This window comes from Vigna angularis, chromosome 10 (assembly GCF_016808095.1).
Source record: "Vigna angularis cultivar LongXiaoDou No.4 chromosome 10, ASM1680809v1, whole genome shotgun sequence".
Classification (NCBI taxonomy): domain Eukaryota; kingdom Viridiplantae; phylum Streptophyta; class Magnoliopsida; order Fabales; family Fabaceae; genus Vigna; species Vigna angularis.
The window spans coordinates 18,473,711-18,495,193 of NC_068979.1; the positions used below are offsets into that span (position 1 = coordinate 18,473,711).

The 21,483-nt window shown below is 37.2% G+C and overlaps 1 protein-coding gene across 1 annotated transcript; it reads right to left on the reverse strand.

Annotated features, from left to right (window-relative positions):
* Window positions 1-1,985: 1,985 nt before the first annotated feature.
* On the reverse strand, window positions 1,986-4,086 carry LOC108323135 (uncharacterized). Its single transcript, XM_017555497.1, has 5 exons — window positions 3,651-4,086; window positions 3,268-3,605; window positions 3,014-3,180; window positions 2,610-2,867; window positions 1,986-2,526 (listed from the first exon to the last, which is right to left on the reverse strand). The coding sequence occupies exons 1-5, from the start codon at window positions 4,084-4,086 to the stop codon at window positions 1,986-1,988; spliced, it is 1,740 nt and encodes a 579-aa protein (XP_017410986.1).
* Between the last annotated feature and the right edge of the window lie 17,397 nt (window positions 4,087-21,483).

The following is a 21,483-nucleotide window of genomic DNA, read 5'->3' on the forward strand; positions in this document are numbered from 1 at the left end:
TGGGTGACTACAACAATAAAAATAATGATAATATTTGTGTTCATGGTGACAACCAATGAACAATAAATGCTTCATATACTTACCTTTAGAACATTTATCTTACAATTTCCTTAATTTTGTTTTAATCAAATTTGCCCTGAATCCAATCATTAAATTAAAGTATATTTAATATTTTATTTCCTTAAACATATTACTATAATTTATACTTGTTCTTGTGAAAGAAAAAAAGAATCGAAGAAATGAGTACAAAAGTTTTTGAAGGATGAATTTTTAGTTTCAAAGTCAAAATTATCATTCTTTATAATGTTAAAGTTAAGCATGATAATTCAAAGGCTGTGTGAGAATTTTGGGACCAAGTGTGATCTTATTTGTTCTTGAATACTGATATTTTATTTCTATGTTTCATGTTTGTTATGGGTTTCCATCCATAACTTTTTCTAAGATTATACTTCTTGTTAGAAAAATGTTATTATCTTCATTTGAGACCAAATACTCGATGAATTGTGTTGTTAGTAATAGGTCATCATTTATTGATTATCATTTAATCATTGGGCTTAAATTAAGTTGTTTTGTTGAATTACACAAGAGATTAGGGCTTATAAAAGGACTTTAGATTCTTTTCATCTAAGAAATTAAGGTTTAGTTTTAAACCCTTTAGTTGTCCCTATTTATGTGAGGTTTTCCCATTTTGATCCCCTTCTTATTAGAATCCCCAATTGAGTCCTTATAAGTGGTAATTTGCATCAAATAAGCCCTTGCCGTTAAATTTCGTTAACGGGGTTAAGTTTTTGCACAAGTGGGATGATTACGTGTTTTTTTCTTGAAACGTGGCATGTTTAGAGTTTAAACATGGCATTTTGGAAGTTATTAAATTGAAATAATGTGATTTGTGAAATATATAGGATTTAGGGTTCTTTACCTTGCGCGAAGTCATTTGGGTTCTTCCTTTTTGAAGATTGGAAGCACTTGAAGTTTCGACAGTGGGGAGTGCGAAAGCAGAAGACGCAACAATGTCGATGGGTCATTCATGTTCCTCTTCCACTTGCAATGAGTGTGGAAGAAAGCATTTGCAGTCTGTGAGCTCTCGTGGAGATGAAGGTTGGAGCAGGAATGATGCTTCGCTGATCTGCCATTGTGGAGAGAAGTCTGTGTTGAGGATTGGGAAAACCAGTAAGAATCGCAGCAAACAATTCTGGGGTTGCCCTAGGTATAAGGTTGGAAGTGAAAATGGTAGATGCAACCACTTCAGGTGGTTTAGTGATTGTGAAATTGAAAAAAGTGTTAGCTGTAAGGTGCTGGAAGCAAATGATGAGAGGTTGGTGAAGAGCTTTGAAAATGAAAGTGATAAGAAGATAGTTGGTGTGCAGAAAGTTGTGATGGGTCTTCAAAGCTGGATGAAATTTTTGGTTGGGGTTGTTAGTGTTCTATGTGTGATGAACATCATTATAATTCCAATGTTGATGGGAAGAGCTTGATAATTTAGGTATGTTTTGGTATTAGTTGTAGGGTTGATAATTTAGTTCTGTTTAATGTAGAGGTTGCAATGTATTTATGTTTTCTGCTATGAAGATGTATCAGTTTCAGATCTTTAATGAAATGATAATTTGGGAAAAATCAGTTGAATTGTTTACCCTTTAGTTTTGGTTTCATTTTGTTGTCAGCAGTTGCCCTATGTATAACATAACATGTGCATACAACCTGTAAAACAGTTCTCAATAAAACATACAAAATACTGTATTTCTCTTGGGGCCTAAGTAAACAGAACTTTAAGAGGAATTCAACTAAGGGCAAAATGATGATAAATAATAAGAGTAGCAATTGTATATTAATACCATTGAATAGTCATCCATTGTTCACACAAGTAGCAATATGTAGGATATTTTAGGCTATTACATCAAACTTTCCCTATTACATGCATGTAAGATGATAAACACATGTCTGTAAGATGATAAACATCAAACTTTGCCCTATTACATTTGCTACTACTAAAACAGAGAATAATCTTCAACTCTGAAGTGGTTCTTCTCCATCTGCTTCACCCTCCGGTAATGAACTAGGTTATTGTCCCTCTTCCTGCACCTGGTTTCTCTTCGGTAGTTTTTTCTGTTGTGCCCCACTTCTCTACAAATGCCACATCTCTTCAGTAATCCCCCTTTTGACATTTTGGTGCTACTTTTCTTCAACTTCCATTGCTCTAACCTCCTTTTCTTCTTAGGACGACCAGACATCTGTCTTGTTGATGGAGGCATGACATTTGAACTTTGGGTTACCTTCCAGAGGTTGTTTCCATTAATGGGATATATAATGGAGGAATAAATTTCTTCATAGGTTGACTTTTGATAGCATACAGGTATGTAGTCCTCTGGATGTATGCTGAGAAACCTCATTGCTGCCAGTGCATGTACACAAGGTATTCCACTAATGCTCCATTTCCTGCACGAGCATGAATATTGATCTATATCCACCACAAACTTTTCCCCACTTTGGGACACATGTCTGACTTCAAATAGCCTTTGTGCAGACCAGCTGTCAATCAATAGGTAACATTAGTTTTTTACTATATAGGATAACATAAGCAAAGATATACATATGTCATAAATGTTAGATACCTGGGAATCCAATTCATTGTTTGTAGTCCTTCCTTTTGTAGTCTACTCAGTATTTTTGGACAAATTGATGACTTAAATGACATTGCCCTTGACCTATTAGTGGCCCATCTCTTCATCATGTATAGTCTGATTTCCTCCAACATTGTAAAAATTGGTTTTGTCCTCGTATTTACCAGCACACTATTAAAGGCTTCTAACATGTTATTAGTTAAAGTATCACATTGAGTTGCGGTTGTGAACCTTGATCTGGACCAAAACCTTCAATAAAGATGTATGTCACACAAGAAATATGTTCAGTAATCAGAAAGTAAAAGTTAAGTAAAACTTATGTAAATCGAGAGTGTCAAACCTTGGAGGAATAGATAACAAGTGTCGAAAAACATCTTGGTTGACCTCTTTGATACATCTCATCTCGCTCTCCCATTTTTGTGGGTGGGTTGCTATAGCTGCCCTCCACATAAGCTTTTTCAGGTTCTTTCCAAGGAATTTCTTCTTGAAGTTGGCATATAAATGCCTTACACAAAATCTTTACAACTCCAAGAATAACATCTTGTACAGCTTGTAACAAACCCTGTGAATGAGTCATAAAAATGGTTAGATGGTATTGATTTCAATACATTTGTATAAGATAAAAGTCAATAATTATAATGGAAGATACCTTCTGTTGATCTGATATGATTGTAAGTGAAGAACACACCTCAGGTCCACCTAGGTATTCAATTAATAGCTCCATAAACCAAGTCCAAGTCTCTTTGTTCTCAACTTCTATGATCGCATACGCCAGTGGCAACATTTGGTCGTTTGCATCACGAGCCACAACAGTTAATAGCTCACCACGATGTCTGCCTTTCAAAAAGGCTCCATCAAGGCCAATGATTGGCCTGCATGAGACAAAGCTATCTTTGCATGCCTTTAGGCATGCGTAAAACCTCTTGAAGATTGATTTCCCATCATATGACTCAACTTTCACCTTGATTGTGGACCCAGGATTTCTTCCTAATAGCTCATGAGCATAATCATAAATTCTACTATACTACTTACTGAAGGACCCAGCCACTTCGTCTGATGCATAGGCTTTGGCCCCGTAAGCCATGTTCTTAGATATTGCTATGTTCCATTTCCTAGTAATTTTATCTCTAATATCAACTCCCTTTACATTAGGATTCTCTCTCAATGTTTTTTCCAATTTTCTATTACACCATTTTGCATTGAATAGTCGCAACTTGTGTTCCCTACTACATGTATGCCTGTCAACCACAGTCCTTAGTTTCCATGACTTTACTACATCCATGAAACCAAAATATGCCCTCCACGGACATTCTCCTTTTGATCCCAAACATTTAACCCTAATTCTTTTTTTATCATTTTCAACAAGTTTCAAAATTTTCCCATTCTCTATTACATAACTTTTGATGGCATCAAGGATGTCTTGTTTATCCACGAAATATGTTCCCACTTCCCACTTGAAATCAATCATTTTTTTGGCATAGTAAACGTACAAAAATGCCCATACCCTTCTTCATCCTCACTGTCCTCATCACTTATATTAGAAGAAGTTAAGTCCTCAGATTGTCATTCGTCATTGAACCAACTAGAATCATTAATATCATCTTCTTCCATATCTGACTCAAACCCAAGTAAAACAGGTTCAACCTCAACCTCCAAATTACCAGAACTGTAACTTACATCACACTGCACATTTATGTCTACTAACCCATCCTCACTATTCATCTAACCATCATCATCATCACGTGAGTACTCCAATCACAGACTTCTACTTCTATATCCTCCAAGTCCTGTACTTCTATTCTGTAAGCCTCACCATCTAACATATGACCCTCACCATGTTATGCTTCTATCCTCTCAGCCTCAACATCAGCTTCCTCAACCTCTATCATTTCTTCATGCACTTCATATGTTGTTGTCCTCTCAGCATCACCTTCCTGTGCTTCTATCCTCTCAACCTCAACATTAGCTTCCTCAACCTCTATCATTTCTTCATGCACTTCATCTGTTGTTGTCCTATCAGCATCACCTTCCTCAACTTCTATCCTCTCAGCCTCAACTTCTACTTCATCTGCTTCTGTCCTCTCAGCCTCAACATCAGCTTGTTGTCCCTCTATCCTCTCTTCCTGCACTTCATCTGTTGTTGTCCTCTCACCATCATCTTCCTCAATTTATGTCCTCTCACCTTCAACATAAGTTTCCTCAACCTCTATCCTTTCTTCCTACACTACATCTGCTTTTGTCCTCTCAACATCTCCTTGATCAACCTCTATCCTCTCACCCTCATCTTCAGCTACTTGTGTCATCTCACCCTGACCAACATCTTCTGCTTCTATCGTCTCACCATCACCACTTACCCCCTCATCCAACTGTTGCCTCAAACCATCATCTATACCCTCAACAAATTGTGCCCCTCACCACCCTCATTCACCTGAGCTGCAACTTCCTCACCTCCCTCATCAATGTTGTATTCAATCATGTCAATCACATCAGGTTGAGAGATAGTGTGCACAACATATAAATGAACGTGTCCATTTAAGTGAGCTAAATTGACCATATGCATGGCACCTACGTCATCACACAATGCTTCTAGCCTATTATCTAATACAGGACCACATCCAACAGAAAACCACATATCCTTAAAACCATCGTACCCAAGACTTTTCACTACACTAACTACAACAAAATAACTCCATAAGTCAGGATCAAAATACATTGTCTCACTTTTTCCTTCATACTTTAGGCACCTGTCATTCATGAACTTCCCCCATTGTGAATAACAACCTCTATATCGCCCATCACACACAACACAATCAACAATATTCTAGACCTACAAATAAGCCTAAAACGACAAAAAATACCGCTTGTTAAAGTGATAATGACAGAACAAACAAAGGGTTTAAAGATGGGGGACATGGGGGACCACAACCGCAATATGTAAACACCACATTTTCAAACAACCCCAACCTCACATTCGAAAAAACATCCCCAGATAACAACATAAACAATCGAATATTAAATTCATATCTATGTAAAGTACACATACTAACCTTCTAGTAAATTCCACTCCAACCACTTCACGCACACCTACAACGACTTCGCCTTTGACGTCCAAACTCCAATCACGAACCTCCAAAGCCCTAATGAAGTATGTATCCTCTCCACTAAAGACTTCGCTTAAGCTTCCGATGCACTCTCCTCTCAGATTTGTAATCCCAATTTCAATTTGTTTGAACCCTAAATCCCATTTCAGATTTTCCTAATTTTATATTATTACGTTCTACATAATTCCACGCATAATGACACGTTTAAACTCTAAACATGCCACGTTTCAAGAAAAAAACACGTAATTATCCCACTTGTGCAAAAACTTAACCCCGTTAACGAAATTTAACGGTAGGGGCTTATTTGATGCAAATTACCACTCTTAAGGACTCAATTGGGGATTCTAATAAGAAGGGGATCAAAATGGGAAAACCTCACATAAATAGGGACAACTAAAGGGTTTAAACCTAAGGTTTAAGATAAATTTGATTATTGATATTAATGTTTAAAGTAAAAATATTTGTTTGAGTATAACATTAGAAGAGAGAGGTGCTTAATTAAGTTTAACCTTAATATCTTTATTCTTTTGTACATATTCAATTAACTAGTTCATAATTTTGTGAGCCTTCAAATATTCATAATTATTTTTAGGCTTAATACCCCTAATGGTCTCTATTTTCGTCAAGTGTGTTCGATGTGGTCTCGGTTTTTTTTTCTATTCAATGTTGTCCTAAAGAATGTAATTTTTGTTCAATTTAGTCCTTTTTGCAAACGGTGTTTAAATCGTTAACGGCCATTGCTCCTATTGTGCAATCTTGTTCTAAGATGGCATTTAACTTCTGCCACGTTACCATCTTCTTCAACCTTCGGCCCAGAAACCAAAACCCTACTTTCTCTCTAACCTTAGCGCCGCCACCGAACCCTAACGCCACCGCCGTCGCAGAAATTAATTATTAGCTGCTCTTAATTTTGAATTTATAGTAGACATATTTTGTTACTTTTCGTTCCAATGATTGCTGAAACCCGACGAAGAAGAATCATCGATTCAATCACAACTTTGATGATTCTGACACGTCTTCGGCGACTTGCTCCGTCTCACTAGGTCAGTGTCACCTCCTTTGTCCTTGATTTGGATTATCGAAAATCCAAAACGACTGAGCCAACCAATGGAATCACCCAACGCTAGTGACGATAATAGGTTTTCAAATCCAAAAGCTAACGCGACGACCTCAACCTCAGGTTTCACATTCAGTAGCACCTCTTTCGTTTCAGGCCTGTCCCGAAACAGATTCGTTATGTTTCGGAAGCCCAACCACGCCTCTACTTTCAATCCATTTCGCTACGGTGCTGCCGCCAATCGGCGATCGATTCCGGAATCTCAGGTGAAGGTTTAGACGCCGTACTCCACGGTGAGTTCGTGTTCGCTACTAATACTTCTTCGCGTGTTGACGAAAACTCGGTCTCTGAACATATGAACAAGTTGAAGATTATAAATGAAGGTGGAACAGGTTTTAGCAAATCGGACCTACAGAATGACCTAAGGAAGAAATTGAACATTAAGAAAGGAAGAGGTAATAATGCTGCTACTAAGAACTCAACTCATGAAGTTTTATGTCAGTTAAAGAATCTGAATGTTAATGAATCTGTTGGTAGTAATATTTGCAAGAGTAAAGTTGATGCTAAACCTAGTTTCGAGAATGTGACTACATTTGGAAAATGTGAAATGAGAGTGGATTTGATGGAGAAATTGGAGAAGTTAAACCTAGTTAAGAAGAAGGAGGGATTTGTGTTTACTGGTAAGCAAGATAGTTCGGGCTTGTCTTTTGTTGAGTTTGAAACACCTGTACCAAAAGTTGGCAAAGAGGGAAAACTTAAGCAAAAGAGTAGCAAAATAAGGATGAGTTCAAGCAGAGAAAATCTAAAGCATTATAGCACAACCCAGCGATGGCATGGAGAGGGTTTTGTTTCGAAGGAAAGTGTTTCCCAAGACCAACTACAGGGTTCACCGATGGATGTGTCACAGAAGGTTGAAGAAGATTGCATGTTCAACTACAATGAAGGTTGAAGAAGATGGTGACGTGGCAGAAGTTAAATGTCATCTCAGAAGAAGATTGAACAGCTGAAGCAATGGCCATTAACGATTTAAACGTCGTTTGCAAAAAGGACTAAATTGAACAAAAATTACATTCTTTAAGACAACATTGAACAGAAAAAAAAAACTAGGACCAAATCGAACACACTCAACGAAAATAGGGACCATCAGGGGTATTAAGCCTTATTTTTACAACAAAATTTCATAAGCTAATATATGTAGCTACTACCACCTTTGTCATTGTTATTATCACCACTATTTTCATCATCGTTGTTGTTGTCGTTTTCCCATCTTATATGTATAACCTCTATCATCATCTTTTGATAGACTTCTTAAGTCAAGAAGTCAATCAACCCTCTCTTTCTCTCAAGAACACACAAAACATAACTGAATAATATGTATTTTATTAATGTATGAATGAATTCAGTGTACAAAGAATCACCCTCTCAAGGAAGCCTCTCTTCCTCCACTGGAACAATTATCCAGTCTATACCAAAATGTACAAATGACTAACTCCTCCCTTTATAATACAGCTCCTATTTATAGTATTTACCCCAATTCACACTAACTAACTACTGACAACAGCCTTTCCCACTCTCTACTCTCCTTACCTTGCACTCATTTCTTCTTCTTTCTCTCATATACTTTTAATACTTTAACATTACTCTTCTCCCCGAGATCAACCTTGTCCTCAAGGTTGAATTTAGGGAATTTTTGTCTGATATTAATCTCATCTTCCCATGTAGCTCCCTTCAGTCCTCCTTCTTGCCATTAAACCAACACCTAAGGTATCACCTCTCCTTTTTGCTGCTTGTTTCTTCTTTGCAACACCTTCAATGGTCTAAGAAGGGCCTCTCTACCTGTAATTCCACATGTAATTCTCCCTCAACCTCTGATGTGCTCCAATAACTATCTTCAATTGAGAAACATGGAATACTAGATATATTCTAGCCATTTTTGGCAGCTGAAATCAGAAAGCTACCGGTCCCACTTGTTTTTCCACCAAAAAGGGTTTGTAATGTCGTGCAGAGAGCTTAGGATGTAGCCTTATAGGCATAGAAACTTTCCTATGCGGTCTGATTTTGAGGAAAACCCAATCCCCCTCCTTGATCTTAGATGGTTTTCTCTTTTTGTTAGCATAGTGGGTCATCTGAACTTAGGCCCCAGCTAAATGATACTTCAACTGTTTCAAAGCTTCATCTTTCGTTTACAGATCCAGAGCCACTACCTCAACCATTGTTTCCCTAGGTATGAACCTTGTTAAGGTAGGTGGTAATCTCGCATAGACTATCTCGAAAGGGGTACATTTGGAAGCTCCCTATTAGCTGGTATTATACCAGTATTCTGCCCATGGCAACACCATACTCCCCACCTTCAGTTGTTTTAAGTTGAAGCAACACAAATAGGTCTCAACACCCTATTTAATAGTTTCGTTTGTCCATCTGTTTTTGGGTGGTAGGCTGTGCTCATTCGAAGCTGAGTTCCCTACATTATGAATACCTCTTTCCAAAAATTTGGATATGCTTTCACTTCTTCCATAATCTTCTTCAAGCCTGCATCACGCTCCACCTCCTCCACTACTTCTTGAAACTCTGGCCAATAAGGTTTGGTAATCATCTGCAAGACCTTGTCTTCTTCCTCGAATTCCTCTCCTTTTCTCGATAGACCATCAGCTACATGATTGGACACCCTTTTCCTATAAACAATGTCAAACTCATACTCTAGTAGCTTGGCCAACCAATTTTGCTACTTTTGAGTTGTGATACGTTGCTCTAACAGATAGTTCAGACTCCTCTAGTCAGTATAGACTACAAATCTTTGGCCTAAGAGATAAGGGCTCCAATGTTGGATGGCTAACACAAGAGACATCAACTCTTTCTCATAGACTGATTTGGTGAGTATGCTTCTGAGAATGCCTTGCTATAGTAGGCAATCGACCTCTTGTTCTAAGATAGAGCAACTCCTATACCATTTCTTGATGCGTCATATTTCACATGAAATGTTTGAAAGAAGTCTGGTAATGTCAGAATTAGGGTTGTGGTTATTGCCTTCTTGAGAGCCTACATTGCTTCAACCCTTGTTTGAGACCATTCAAACTTCCCTTTCTTCAATAGATCTGTAAGGGGTCTCACAATCTTCCCATAGTCCTTGATGAATCGCTGATAGTATCCTGTGAGCCCTAGGAAACCCCTCAATTCCTTAATTCTACTAGGCTCAGGCCACCCCATCACGGCAGAGACCTTTTCCCCATCCATTTCAACCCTTGTCTCAGATACAATGTGTCTGAGATATCTAATTTGCCTTCTTCTGAACTCACATTTCTTTTTATTTGCAAACAACTTATGTTAAGCTAACACCTCCAATACCAGCCTGAGATGTTGTTCATGTTCTCCCCATGTCTTTCTATACATCAATATATCATCAAAGAATACTAGCACGAAACTTCTCAAGAGAGGTCTTAGGATTGAATTCATCATATCTTGGGAGGTAGCAGGGGCATTAGTCAGCCCGAAGGGCATCACTAGGAACTCATAGTGTCCCTGATGAGTCCTAAAGGCAGTCTTTTGGAATGTCTTCTTCCTTCATTCTGATCTGATGATACCTAGCTTTCAGATCAACCTTAGAGAAATACGATGCCCTTGTAACTCGTCCAACAGTTCCTCAATAACAGAATTAGGTATTTATAAAGAATGGTGACCCGATTTAGTGCCCTGTAATCCACACAAAACCTCCAACTTCCATCTTTCTTCTTCACTAGGATCATTGGGAATGAATAGGGGTTGTTGTTGGGTCCAATGATACTCAAGCCTAACATCTCCTCTACTTGTTTCTTTATTTCTGTTTTCATCAAGTGTGGGTAGTGATACAAAATTTGATCGAAGTCGTACCCGAATCAAATTAATATGCAATTAAAGTGCAGTATATATTAGGAAGTGACTCCTAGGTCGTCTCTCAAGGACCAACATTTGGTTCAGTCATTATATCAAACTTGTGGTGGGGGTGGTTTTTGGACAGAATTGCAAATTGCAATAAACTAATTTAAGCATAAATTCAAACACTAGTTAAAGACGGTTGGTCACTTTTTCGATTGCAATGTTTCAATCACAGATTAACAACGATTAAACGCTACTCTCACACCTAATCCAACATGAATTAACCAACTAAACAAAGGCTAATATGGTCTCCAAAAACGTGAATTAAGCAAACACATTGCACGTGATCGATCAATTTTGCACACACAGTTTAATTAACTAAGTGAAAATTAAACACCAATTAGATCACTAAGTGTGTACCTAATTGAAACACATAACAGATTAAACATAATGCAAGACAAGAGCAACAAAATAGCAGTTCATAGTGCAAGAATCTCATGGAAACAATGTAATCTCCATAGTGCCCAACCCAAATAGTTTCAAACTCCCATTAAAATGAAATTGAAGTAGTAAAACAAAATTGAAAACATTGGAGTAGAGGCAATGCAGAATTGGAAATGAATTTGCAGAGCTAGAACGAACTTGCAAAGTTGGAACGAAATGCAAATTGAAAATCTAGAACGAAATGCAATGCTAATGCAAAAATGAAATTGTTAAACGAGATATAAACAGCAACAAGAACAATAAACAAAAATTCAATTAAAAACAAAATTGATTCATTACAAGGAAAGGGAAAACAAAAGCACACCTAAACCCCCAAAAAGGGAGATGAAAAACGCACCAAAACCTAAAACGAAAATCAAGAGAAGAGAGTTTTTCCCAAATCTGATTTCGGTATATATAAACCCTAGGATGAAAATGTTCTCCAAATGGGCTTCTCCTAATTTACCAAAAATGGGCCCAAAGTCATAAAGTTTGACCCAATTATATTGAAAACGAATTTAAAATGAAATTCAAATATAATGTTGACGTGGATAATGGAAAATGATGTGACAACACTCTTATTGTCCGAAAATATGATTCCAAAACTGTCCTGGGTAAATAATAGTTGGAATAATTAGGCTTAAATAATTCAAATTAATTAAAATAAGAATTACTAGTCAAATTAAGTTCAAATAGTGAAAATGAGACAATAATGGAGAATTAAACACAATTCACTAATTAAATTCGGTGCGAAAAGCTAAGTGAACAGTACAAAATACCAATTCATCAGGCCTCGCATTGACTAGTTTGGTGCCTTCTTTGATTGGTATTTGGTGATCTATCCTCCTAGTAGGCGGAAGCCCCTAAGGTTCTTGAAACACCCCTTCAAAGTCCACCAAAGTCTGCTCGAACCCTACCTCTTGTCTAGGTGTTAACCTTATCTCCCCCAGATCCTCCTCTATCACCTTTGCTTGGCTTAGACTCCAAACCAGTGTCATGGTCTCAATCTCTGTTTCTTTTAGAAGCGCCTCTTGAGTAACCATCATGCGCGTTAGTGTAGTATCTCCCTTGATCATTACATCTTTCTTCTGTAGCCCGAACCTCATAGTCAGTTTCCTTCAACCCACCTTGATTTCTCCCAAAGTCGCCAACAATGCCACCCCTAAGATGATGTCCACCCCTCCTAATTTGAAGAGATAGGATTTCTCCCTTATTTCAGCTTCTTCCAGTGTCAAAGGAATTCGTGCACAACATCCCCGGGTTGCCTTTTTTATCCTTCCCTCAAACACACCTTGTAAGGTGGTGTTGATAACAGTTGAAAAATTGTTATTTTTATACTTAAAATTGACCTTAAAGACAACCTTTATGACTTAGAAACTAGCTTGGAATCATGCTTTTGTTTATGTTTTTGAAATAAGAGAGTTGAATGGGTTTTATGCTTGGTTTTCCTTGTTTTTGGAGGTTTTAAGATGAATTGGATGAAAGAAGTGAAGTAGGAAGAAGTTGGAATCAGAAAAGGAAGTGAAAAGTGCACAAAAAGAGAAGACACGAGTACTGCTCAGCAGAAATTATCGCTGAGTGGTGTTCTTGAGGTCCCGTAGTCACCGCTGAGGGGCAGAAATGCAGCTGAGCGTTAAATAGAAGAACGCGCACTTACCGCTGAGCACCATTTTTATGGGCCTTGGGCCACTTTTCTTAAATTTTTAGAATATTATATAAGGTTTTAGTCGACCTAGGTCAATCATCTTTGGCTGGAACGAAGCAGAATACACTTTCTTCACCCCTTGGAGGAGGATTTTGGATGATCAAGCTCCACTCTTCAAATTCTAGGGTTCTATCTTTCATTGTTTTTCATCTAGTTCCACCATGATTATGGTGAACTAAACCTTCATTGTTGTTGGGGAACCATTGTAATCCTTTGAAGCTCTCATGTATTGAATTGATTCTTTATAATATATGCTTTCTTTCATTAATTGTTACGGTTTTTCTTCTATACTCTATGCATGCTTTGTTTAACTCATCCAATTGCATGATCATTGATGTTATTTGTATGGACACGTATAGATATATCTAGACATGAAGAAAATCTCCCAATAGTAGTATAAACCTAGACATAGGAATATGATGGTTGGTTGCCTTTAAGCTTTTGTGCAAATGTAATGCATGAATAATTGCTAGGGAGACAAGACATTGTAAACTAGTGATTAGGAGTAGGCTTTCTTCACCAAGACATTGGGTTTAAGGTAATTTAGAAAGTGGCATTAACATTAATGAAGAAAGATGAATTCTTGAATACATGAGAGTGGATAGGATGAATTGGTAAACCCCAACAACATAATCATTCATATTATTCATCAACCGTTTTTGCATTGTTCAAGTCTATTGACAAAACCTTGCATTCATGTTTATTTTTCATAGTTCAACAACAATATTTTCAGTTACAAGTCTAAGATAATCAACAAATCACATAATTGTTTAGGCCGTGAGTCCTTTTGGGAAACAATACTTGGTCTTACCATTTATTATTACTTGATACGATTCGGCTACACTTGCCGAGGGTTAACAGGTATCTCCTTTTTTTTCTAAACCTAGTTCCTCCACCAACCAGGATGAGATGAAATTATGGCTCGTCTCGCTGTCAATCAACACTAGTATCATTCTTCCCTGCACCCAGCCTTGAAGCTTAATGGTATTAGATTGAGTAAACCATCCTCCAGAAAACACCAACAACTTCATGCACCTGTGTTCCACCTCCTTCTTTCTCTCTGCCTCCTCTTCTTCATCTCCTTTTGCCATGATCATCACTCTCATACTCCTTTCCACACACTTGTGCCCTAGGCTATAAGGCCCTCCGCAATGAAAACAACGCCCTTCCTCCCTCCTTTTTATGTACTCTAGTTAAGGTAATGTCCTTAACCTCTACCTTATGTGTCAACGCTCGTGTTATTTCCCACATTGGAACGCATGGTGCTAGAAACTTTTTCCTTCTTCATCTATTTCCTCCACTGGTGTTTCTTGATCCCTCTTTTGTCCCCTTGTATGTTTCGATCCTCGCGATCGTACCCAAACTGGCCTAGTACCTTCCCTATGTTTGTCCCCACTTACTCATCGTTCCGTCATTCACCCATGGAAGAATTCCCACCTGCTCCACATCGTACACCCTCTTCATCGCTATCAGTAGGTCTCGCGGATCATGAGGCTTAATTAGGTTTCGAAGCTCCTCTCCTTTTCCGACACGATTTGGAGATAAATGAACTTCTTGGCATTCGCGATCCAACCTATGGGATTTGTGCCTTCGAAAGTCGGTAATTCCACTCGTTTCATCCAACTTCCCCATGATCGTCCTTCATTTTGTCCTCCGAACTGTCTTTTCATCTCTCTCGACCTTCGTTAATCAAGTCTCGGCTTCCCTCCGAACTCCTTTCCTAGTTCCTCGTTCTCCTCCCATGAACACACCCAAGTTCTTGGGTTATCCCCCTCATTTCCGCCTTGAACTCCTCTATCGTCATCTCTATCGCATCAAATCTTCCCTCTACTTTCCCCTCTAGCACGTTTAATTTTCCCTCCGTTCATCTCCTCTCCCTTGATGATCCGACAAGTCGGACCAAACTTGATAGACTTCTTTAGTCAAGAAGTCGATCAACCCTCTCTTTCTCTCAAGAACACACAAAACAGAATTGAATAGTATATATTTTATTGATGTATGAATGGATTCAGTGTACAAAGAGTTACCCCATCACTACAGGAAATGCGCGTTTTTTCGGTGGCCTTTTACCGACGGCTTATAAGCCCTCGGTAATGCAATGGTGAATTCATTTACAGACGGTTTAGAGGTCTATCATTCGTCGTATTCTTCGTCGCCCAAAACCCTTCCCTCCAACCCTTCCCATTTGCTCCTTCAACGATACGAAAGCCATAATCTTCCTCTCCTCTGCCTAAATTTCAGAAATTCCCCCTCTCCTCTGCCAAATTTTAGAAATTCCTCCAGCGATACCAAAGCCCTAGTCCGTTTTTGGTCACCCTAAGGCGTTCTCCCGCGGAGCTGTGGTCGTTGGTGGTCTGATGTTTCCGGTAGGGTGGTGGGTCGTGCTAGTCGGCGTATTGCGGTAGTGGTGGTGGGTCATCGAGGTTGGCTTGACGGCAGCGAGGTGATGTGGGCTTATTAAGTTCGTGGTCGTGGTCTGTAGAGGCTGGCATCTTCGTTCATTTTGCTTTCGAGGTAAGTTTTTTTTCAAAATTGAATTTTTGTCGAGAAGAAATTGTACTTGAATGATGCTTGCTTTCTTTCTTTTTTTTTGTTTTCATGTTGTTTTGTCTCTGTCATTGTGTGTGTGGTAGAAATTGTGTTCTTTTTGTGTGGCCTTAGAGTTTTTGAAGGTGCCAACATTCTTTAGATATTGGTCGTTGAGGATATTTGAATGAATAGATTCTTGGATGCTTAACTGGAAACTGTGATTAAATTAAACTGCTTCCTTCTTTAGGCACCACTAGTGTGAGTAACTAACTAGTATATTCATTGTTTACTGTAGTGCTAAGAGCTTTTATTGCTCTGTGTATAATGTTAGTATTGACTTTCAATAACTGGAAAATTGCAATTATTAATTATAAGTCTTCCCATTGTTAGCTTGGTAATTGGATCATTGAAACTGGAGCCTTTTAGCCCCTATGTTGGACATGAGCTATTTGCTCTCTGTATGAAACACACTAAGTTTTCTTATAGCTTTTCCATAATGACGTAGATGATCTAGCTATTGTGTTGTGTTCTTACCTTATTATTTAACTAAATTTCCTTGTAGGAAAGTATAATATGTGAACATTGATCTTCTATCCACTAGTGAACCTGTATAGCCTGCATTGGTGTGTTAATAATCATGGGAGAACCACACCATAAAAAGTTAGTTGTTGTAGTTGGAAAGCTCAACAAGGTCTAGCTAACCCAGCTTTAAAATCCTTTACGTTTGTGGGACTCAAGTCCTATACCAACTGGGTTCTAACATCCCATCACACTCCATTATAATCATGTTGGTTTGTTATGCACTTTTCCTTTGACTACCCTGGTGAGTAGTGTAATACCTATTTAGCTTGTTTGTTGTTGACAAACATTTTTTACACTCTTGTACTAATTAATAAGAACCTTTGGTGAATCATACCACAAAATCTAGCTACTGTAGTTGAAGAGCCATTGAACCTGACAGTCCATACTAGAGTCCTTACTTGAAATATGGGACGGAACTCCCATACTTTGCAATTGGATCCTAACATCACTTTTTCACTATTCTTGAATAAGACTATTTTTGGGGTTCCCTTATGAAGTGCTTAAAACTCTATCTTCCTCTACTAAACAATTATCTAGTTTGTACCAAAATGTACAAAATGACTAACTCCTCCCTTTACAATACACCTCCTATTTATAGTATTTACCCCCTTCACACTAACTAACTAATGACAACAGTCTTTCCCACTCTCTACTCACTTCTTCTTTCTCTCATATACCTTTAGGAAAATGTTCTTTTAACAATTTTTTTTGACAACTTTTTTACAACAGCTTAGGTGGTAGCTTGTGATTGGTCCGTTTCAAATATATGGACTAATAAAATAGTGACACATAGCCTATTGTCAAAAAATTGTTAAAAAAAGTTGTTAACATATCATGATCCATACCTTTAATACTCTAACATCTTCGTTATTATCCGAACAATAACCATTGCATTATCAGGACCATGCCTTCAAGATTATCATGACAACCACCACCATTTCTATCACTCTTATCAATATTTTTGTTCATATTTTCACTTTTGTCAGGATCACTGTTGTTGTTTAATAAAACCACATTACCATTATTTTGTAATTATTATTGTCATGTTATTATTTCTTCCTCTACTAAGTATACTTAATTTTAATTTTGCATATAATAATTTAATTACTAGACCAAAAAATCCTTTTCAATCATTTCAAACTGGTACCCCTTATTTTCACCTTTTATTTTGTTTATTTATTTAGAAAACCCCATTGGCTAGTCTATGTTAAAAGGTTGAGTTTGATCCTACTTTTGTAAAAAAAATCAATGATGTACTTTTCGTCTAAATCAACCTGCTGACAAAAAGAATATGCTGAAATTATGTTGGAATCAAACGTACGTTTTTATGCTGGAATCAGCTTGATTTGGACAGAGGAACTAACGTTGGTTTATTAAGACATTAGGCACTAAATTAAATCTTTTAAAAATAAGGAGATAAAAATAACTTTTTAATGTAATAAAATATGATTTCCTAGGCTTTCCCTTGAACATAGGGGCACCAAGATGGTTAAAAGAACCTTGCTGAAAACCAAGCATTCTACTTATAATGTCAATGCTGCTTCTGCTGAATTTTGTACTGATATAGAACTTTGATTTTGAACTACTCAAAAATTTATTAGAAATACTAACATAACTCTGCAAAAGATCATTATGTAAGCTACATATAAAGTGTGACGGAAATTAAAAGCCTTGAAACGATAAATTTGTCTTTTTTTATATACTGTTTGTCAAATTCATTCTTATTAAATCCTAACACCAACATCGTTCCATGATCTGCAAGTTTGGTTATACTTCTACTAAGAACTTCTGCAACAGGACAGAAGGGGGCAAAGTTCTCTCTGTCTCACTCCTCTTGAACAAGTGAAAAAAACATTTGGCCTACCATTAATCAACACAGAAAGTTTTTACCAGATTTCAACATTGCATAAAGGATTATTTTATCAGGATATTGAGACTGATGTATTTGACAAAGTTTGAAGTTTCAAAAATGCATGTTTAAATTGTTTTCAATGAAAGGTTCAACTACCAAATGTTTAGTTTGATTCCTAAATAATGTGAAATTACTGAGCGTAGGTAATAGAGCATGAAATTTTCTATGATTTTATTTTTAAAAGACTTTCACAAAATAAAAAAAGAAAGAGTATTTAAATCGTTTTAAATTTCGATTTTTAGATGATGTATAACTAATGAATGTGGTGGGAAGAAGAAATAAAAATGATTTTTAATATATAGGTAAATATTACAAGTTGGTTTATAATATTAAATTAGATTTAAGGTTTAATGATTTCGTAGGTCTTTTTTTGGGTCAGATTCTCAAATTGAATCCCTACTTATTCATTTTCTCAATAGAGTTCTTAATTTTGAAAAATTGAAACAAATAGAGTTATGTCGTTAAATTGAACTAACGAACGTTAGAATTATGTTCACGTGGATGTTGATGTTAATTTTTTAAATGATGTGGAAAATTGTTAGATAATTTTATCTGACGTGGATTTTTGTTTTTCTAAAATTAAAAAGAATTAAGAAAAGTTAATTGAACGGAATTGTTTTTGAAAATTAGGGTTTTCACCAACCACCATCCTCCTCCCTTAATCCTTTTGTGCACCAGTCACCATTAACATCGTTCAACGACCATCTTCATCACTCTCACAACGATAGCTGCATTGTTTCTAAAAATTGGGGATTTTGTTAGAGAGTTTAGGATTCACTAAACATTCATCAATGATGAAAGAGGAAGTTGATGGTCGTCGTGCCTCAAACATGAGTTGTCGTGGGGACACCACCACTGCGTCTCAACTTACACGCGCCACCACAACCACCAGCCATGGCCACCATGCGCAAACTACAAAGACGCGATAGACTCCTAATTGTGAAAGCAAGTTCGAGAATCATCATCTTCTTCGATCACCATTGCTCCGACCCTAAATCCAAATCACGAGCCACCCAAAGTCAGCAACCATGGCGAGCCTAAGTTTCGCGCATCCTCCATTGACGCATCAACCCTACCACTTTTGCGAAACCTAAAGTGTCCCACTTCAATCGTGCAACCTCCATGGTTGTCGCGACAAAGATAGTGATCCAACCTACAAAGAGAGATTAGAATCACGGAACCAGAAACAGTAGCAACCTATTCGAACAACGTCGTTCAATCCTTGAAGACATATGTACAATGTTGATTTATGGCATAGTTACCAATATTCACCATGTATACCAAAAACTATTCTTTTCTCGTGTGATTCATTATCAACCAAGAGAAGAATTGCCATCTTCAATTGACCATTTAACAAATCTAAAGTACTTGTATCTTTCTTCGGTGAAATCAAAATTCTTGTAGAATCCTTATGTAAATTATGGAATTTACATATATTCAAGTTAGACGGGTGTTTTCAACTCCAAAAGTAGCCTACAGCTTGAGTTTGATAAACTTTAAAATAATATAGGTTTATAGGTTGTTTTTTCTAAAGTATTTAACTTTCTCTTTCCTTATAACAGAAAATATTCAACAATTATCAAAATCCTTTCTAATGTTAAAAGATAATATTCCAAAACAGGTAGGTTAAAGAGACAAAACACTAATCTTGCAGTTCACTTAGTAAGGAATTTAAAAGAAGAAAAAATGAGCAATTTCAATAACAAGAATCTATAACTCATTTCTACAATCATCCTTGTAAATGGATCTTTCTAATCTCCTTTGCTCTTTGAATAAAAGACATTCATCACTAATTTATACTAAGTTAGTTAATTTAGTCATCTATTATCATTACTTTTGTGTTTAACGATCATATATTTTTAAAGGGTTAATAATTCCATAGGTCCTTTTTTTTTGTCAGACTCTCAAATATTACCCCTACTTATTGGTTTTGTCAATTGAATCATTGATTTTGAAATTTGGAAACAAATAAAGTTATATTGTTAAATAATGTAACATCCATAAATATAGCCATAAACCATATTATAGTAGTCACAAAATAATACGATTGAACAATTATAGACTGGTAAATAAAGTATTATCTTTACAGTCATCCAAAATAATCATCAAATTTAAAACTTTATAGACAAGGAGTTATCAAAACTATACATAAAGCTAATATAAAATCCAACTATGTTGTAGCGTCCTCGTCATCCAGAGCCTGCTCCAAAGACACCTTATCTCCCTCTGCTCACACCTACAAGATGATCATTGGAAAAGAAGAACACCAAACATACAAAACACAATCACAAACAGAAGGGTAAGCTAGATATAAAAGAATTCATACAATTATATCACACATAACATACACATTGTTATTCAAGCAAAATAAACTATTTCAAACATCATATCATGTTATGACCTAGACTTGATTGTCCAGACTTATAATGATTACCGAGCTATGACGAGTTGTGCACTTGTGGTGGCCTCTACTGCTTTGCAAAGCCATTGCCAACGGGTTTCAACCTACCACACTCACAAGGTTAGTTTGTTCCGGGCCCTGAGGCATACTGGAAGACCCCAAGACTAAGACCTCCTACTACTCCTCACGACATGGATCAATCATCTCTGTATGAGAATGAAAGACCATTGGAGTTTCAGGATAACCCCCAAGACTGAGCTTTTGCATTCATTCTAAACAAACTTGAATCTCACCAAAAGACTCCACATTGAAACTTACTTTCACAACTTAGAATTCCTATACCTTAACTTGGAAACATACTCATGACAATAATAAATTATATACTGTAACACACACTCAAACAAACTTCATAATACACTCAACAATTCATTTAGATCAACTTAAGACAAAGAAGAAAAGAATGAACTAAAACCCGGACCATTCGCTCAGCGCACACTCTCGCATAGCGAATCCAGAGGTTTCTCGCACAGCGACCTAATCTCACTATGCGAATAAACTTCCAGAAGTACCAGACCTCAACTCTTCGCATAGCGCCCCAATTCGCTATGCAAAAGCCTATACAGTGGTCCAGACCCCTCAAACACTCGCAGAGCGCACCCCCTCGCTATTCTAATAAATCTGGCAGTGACCCCAGACCACAACTAGGCGCTCAGCGTACTGATTCGCTGCACGAATCATCAAACAGAGAGCAAACCCCATAACCATTCGCACAACGCATCTTCTCGCTGTGCGAATTGCTCAAACAGAGAGCAACTTGCCATGACCACTCGCTGTGCGAATTTGTTCGCTCAGCGAGTCTGCATAATTCTGCAGCACGAATTCTACAGAATTATGCCACTCAATCAAATTTTACCAATTCTAACTATTTTTCCCAACTTCTAACCATCCTAATTTGTGTTATATACCTAATTGGACTTGATCAAATGTTTCTAAACCTTCTTACCATCAATCTAAAGTGTTTGTGGACCAATTCCTACTTCAAAACTTCTAAAATCACAACCTATAGACCCAAAATCCAATCTACCACTTTTAACACATTTTTGACCAATTTAAGGGCTCAAGCAAGCCGCATTTGACTTACCAAAGCTGCTCCAACAGACCTATTGAGCATCTAACCTCTATTTCTCATTTTCGCTACCCCACTTCCTTAAATTACCTTAAAACTTGACATTTTAGACTTTCTTCA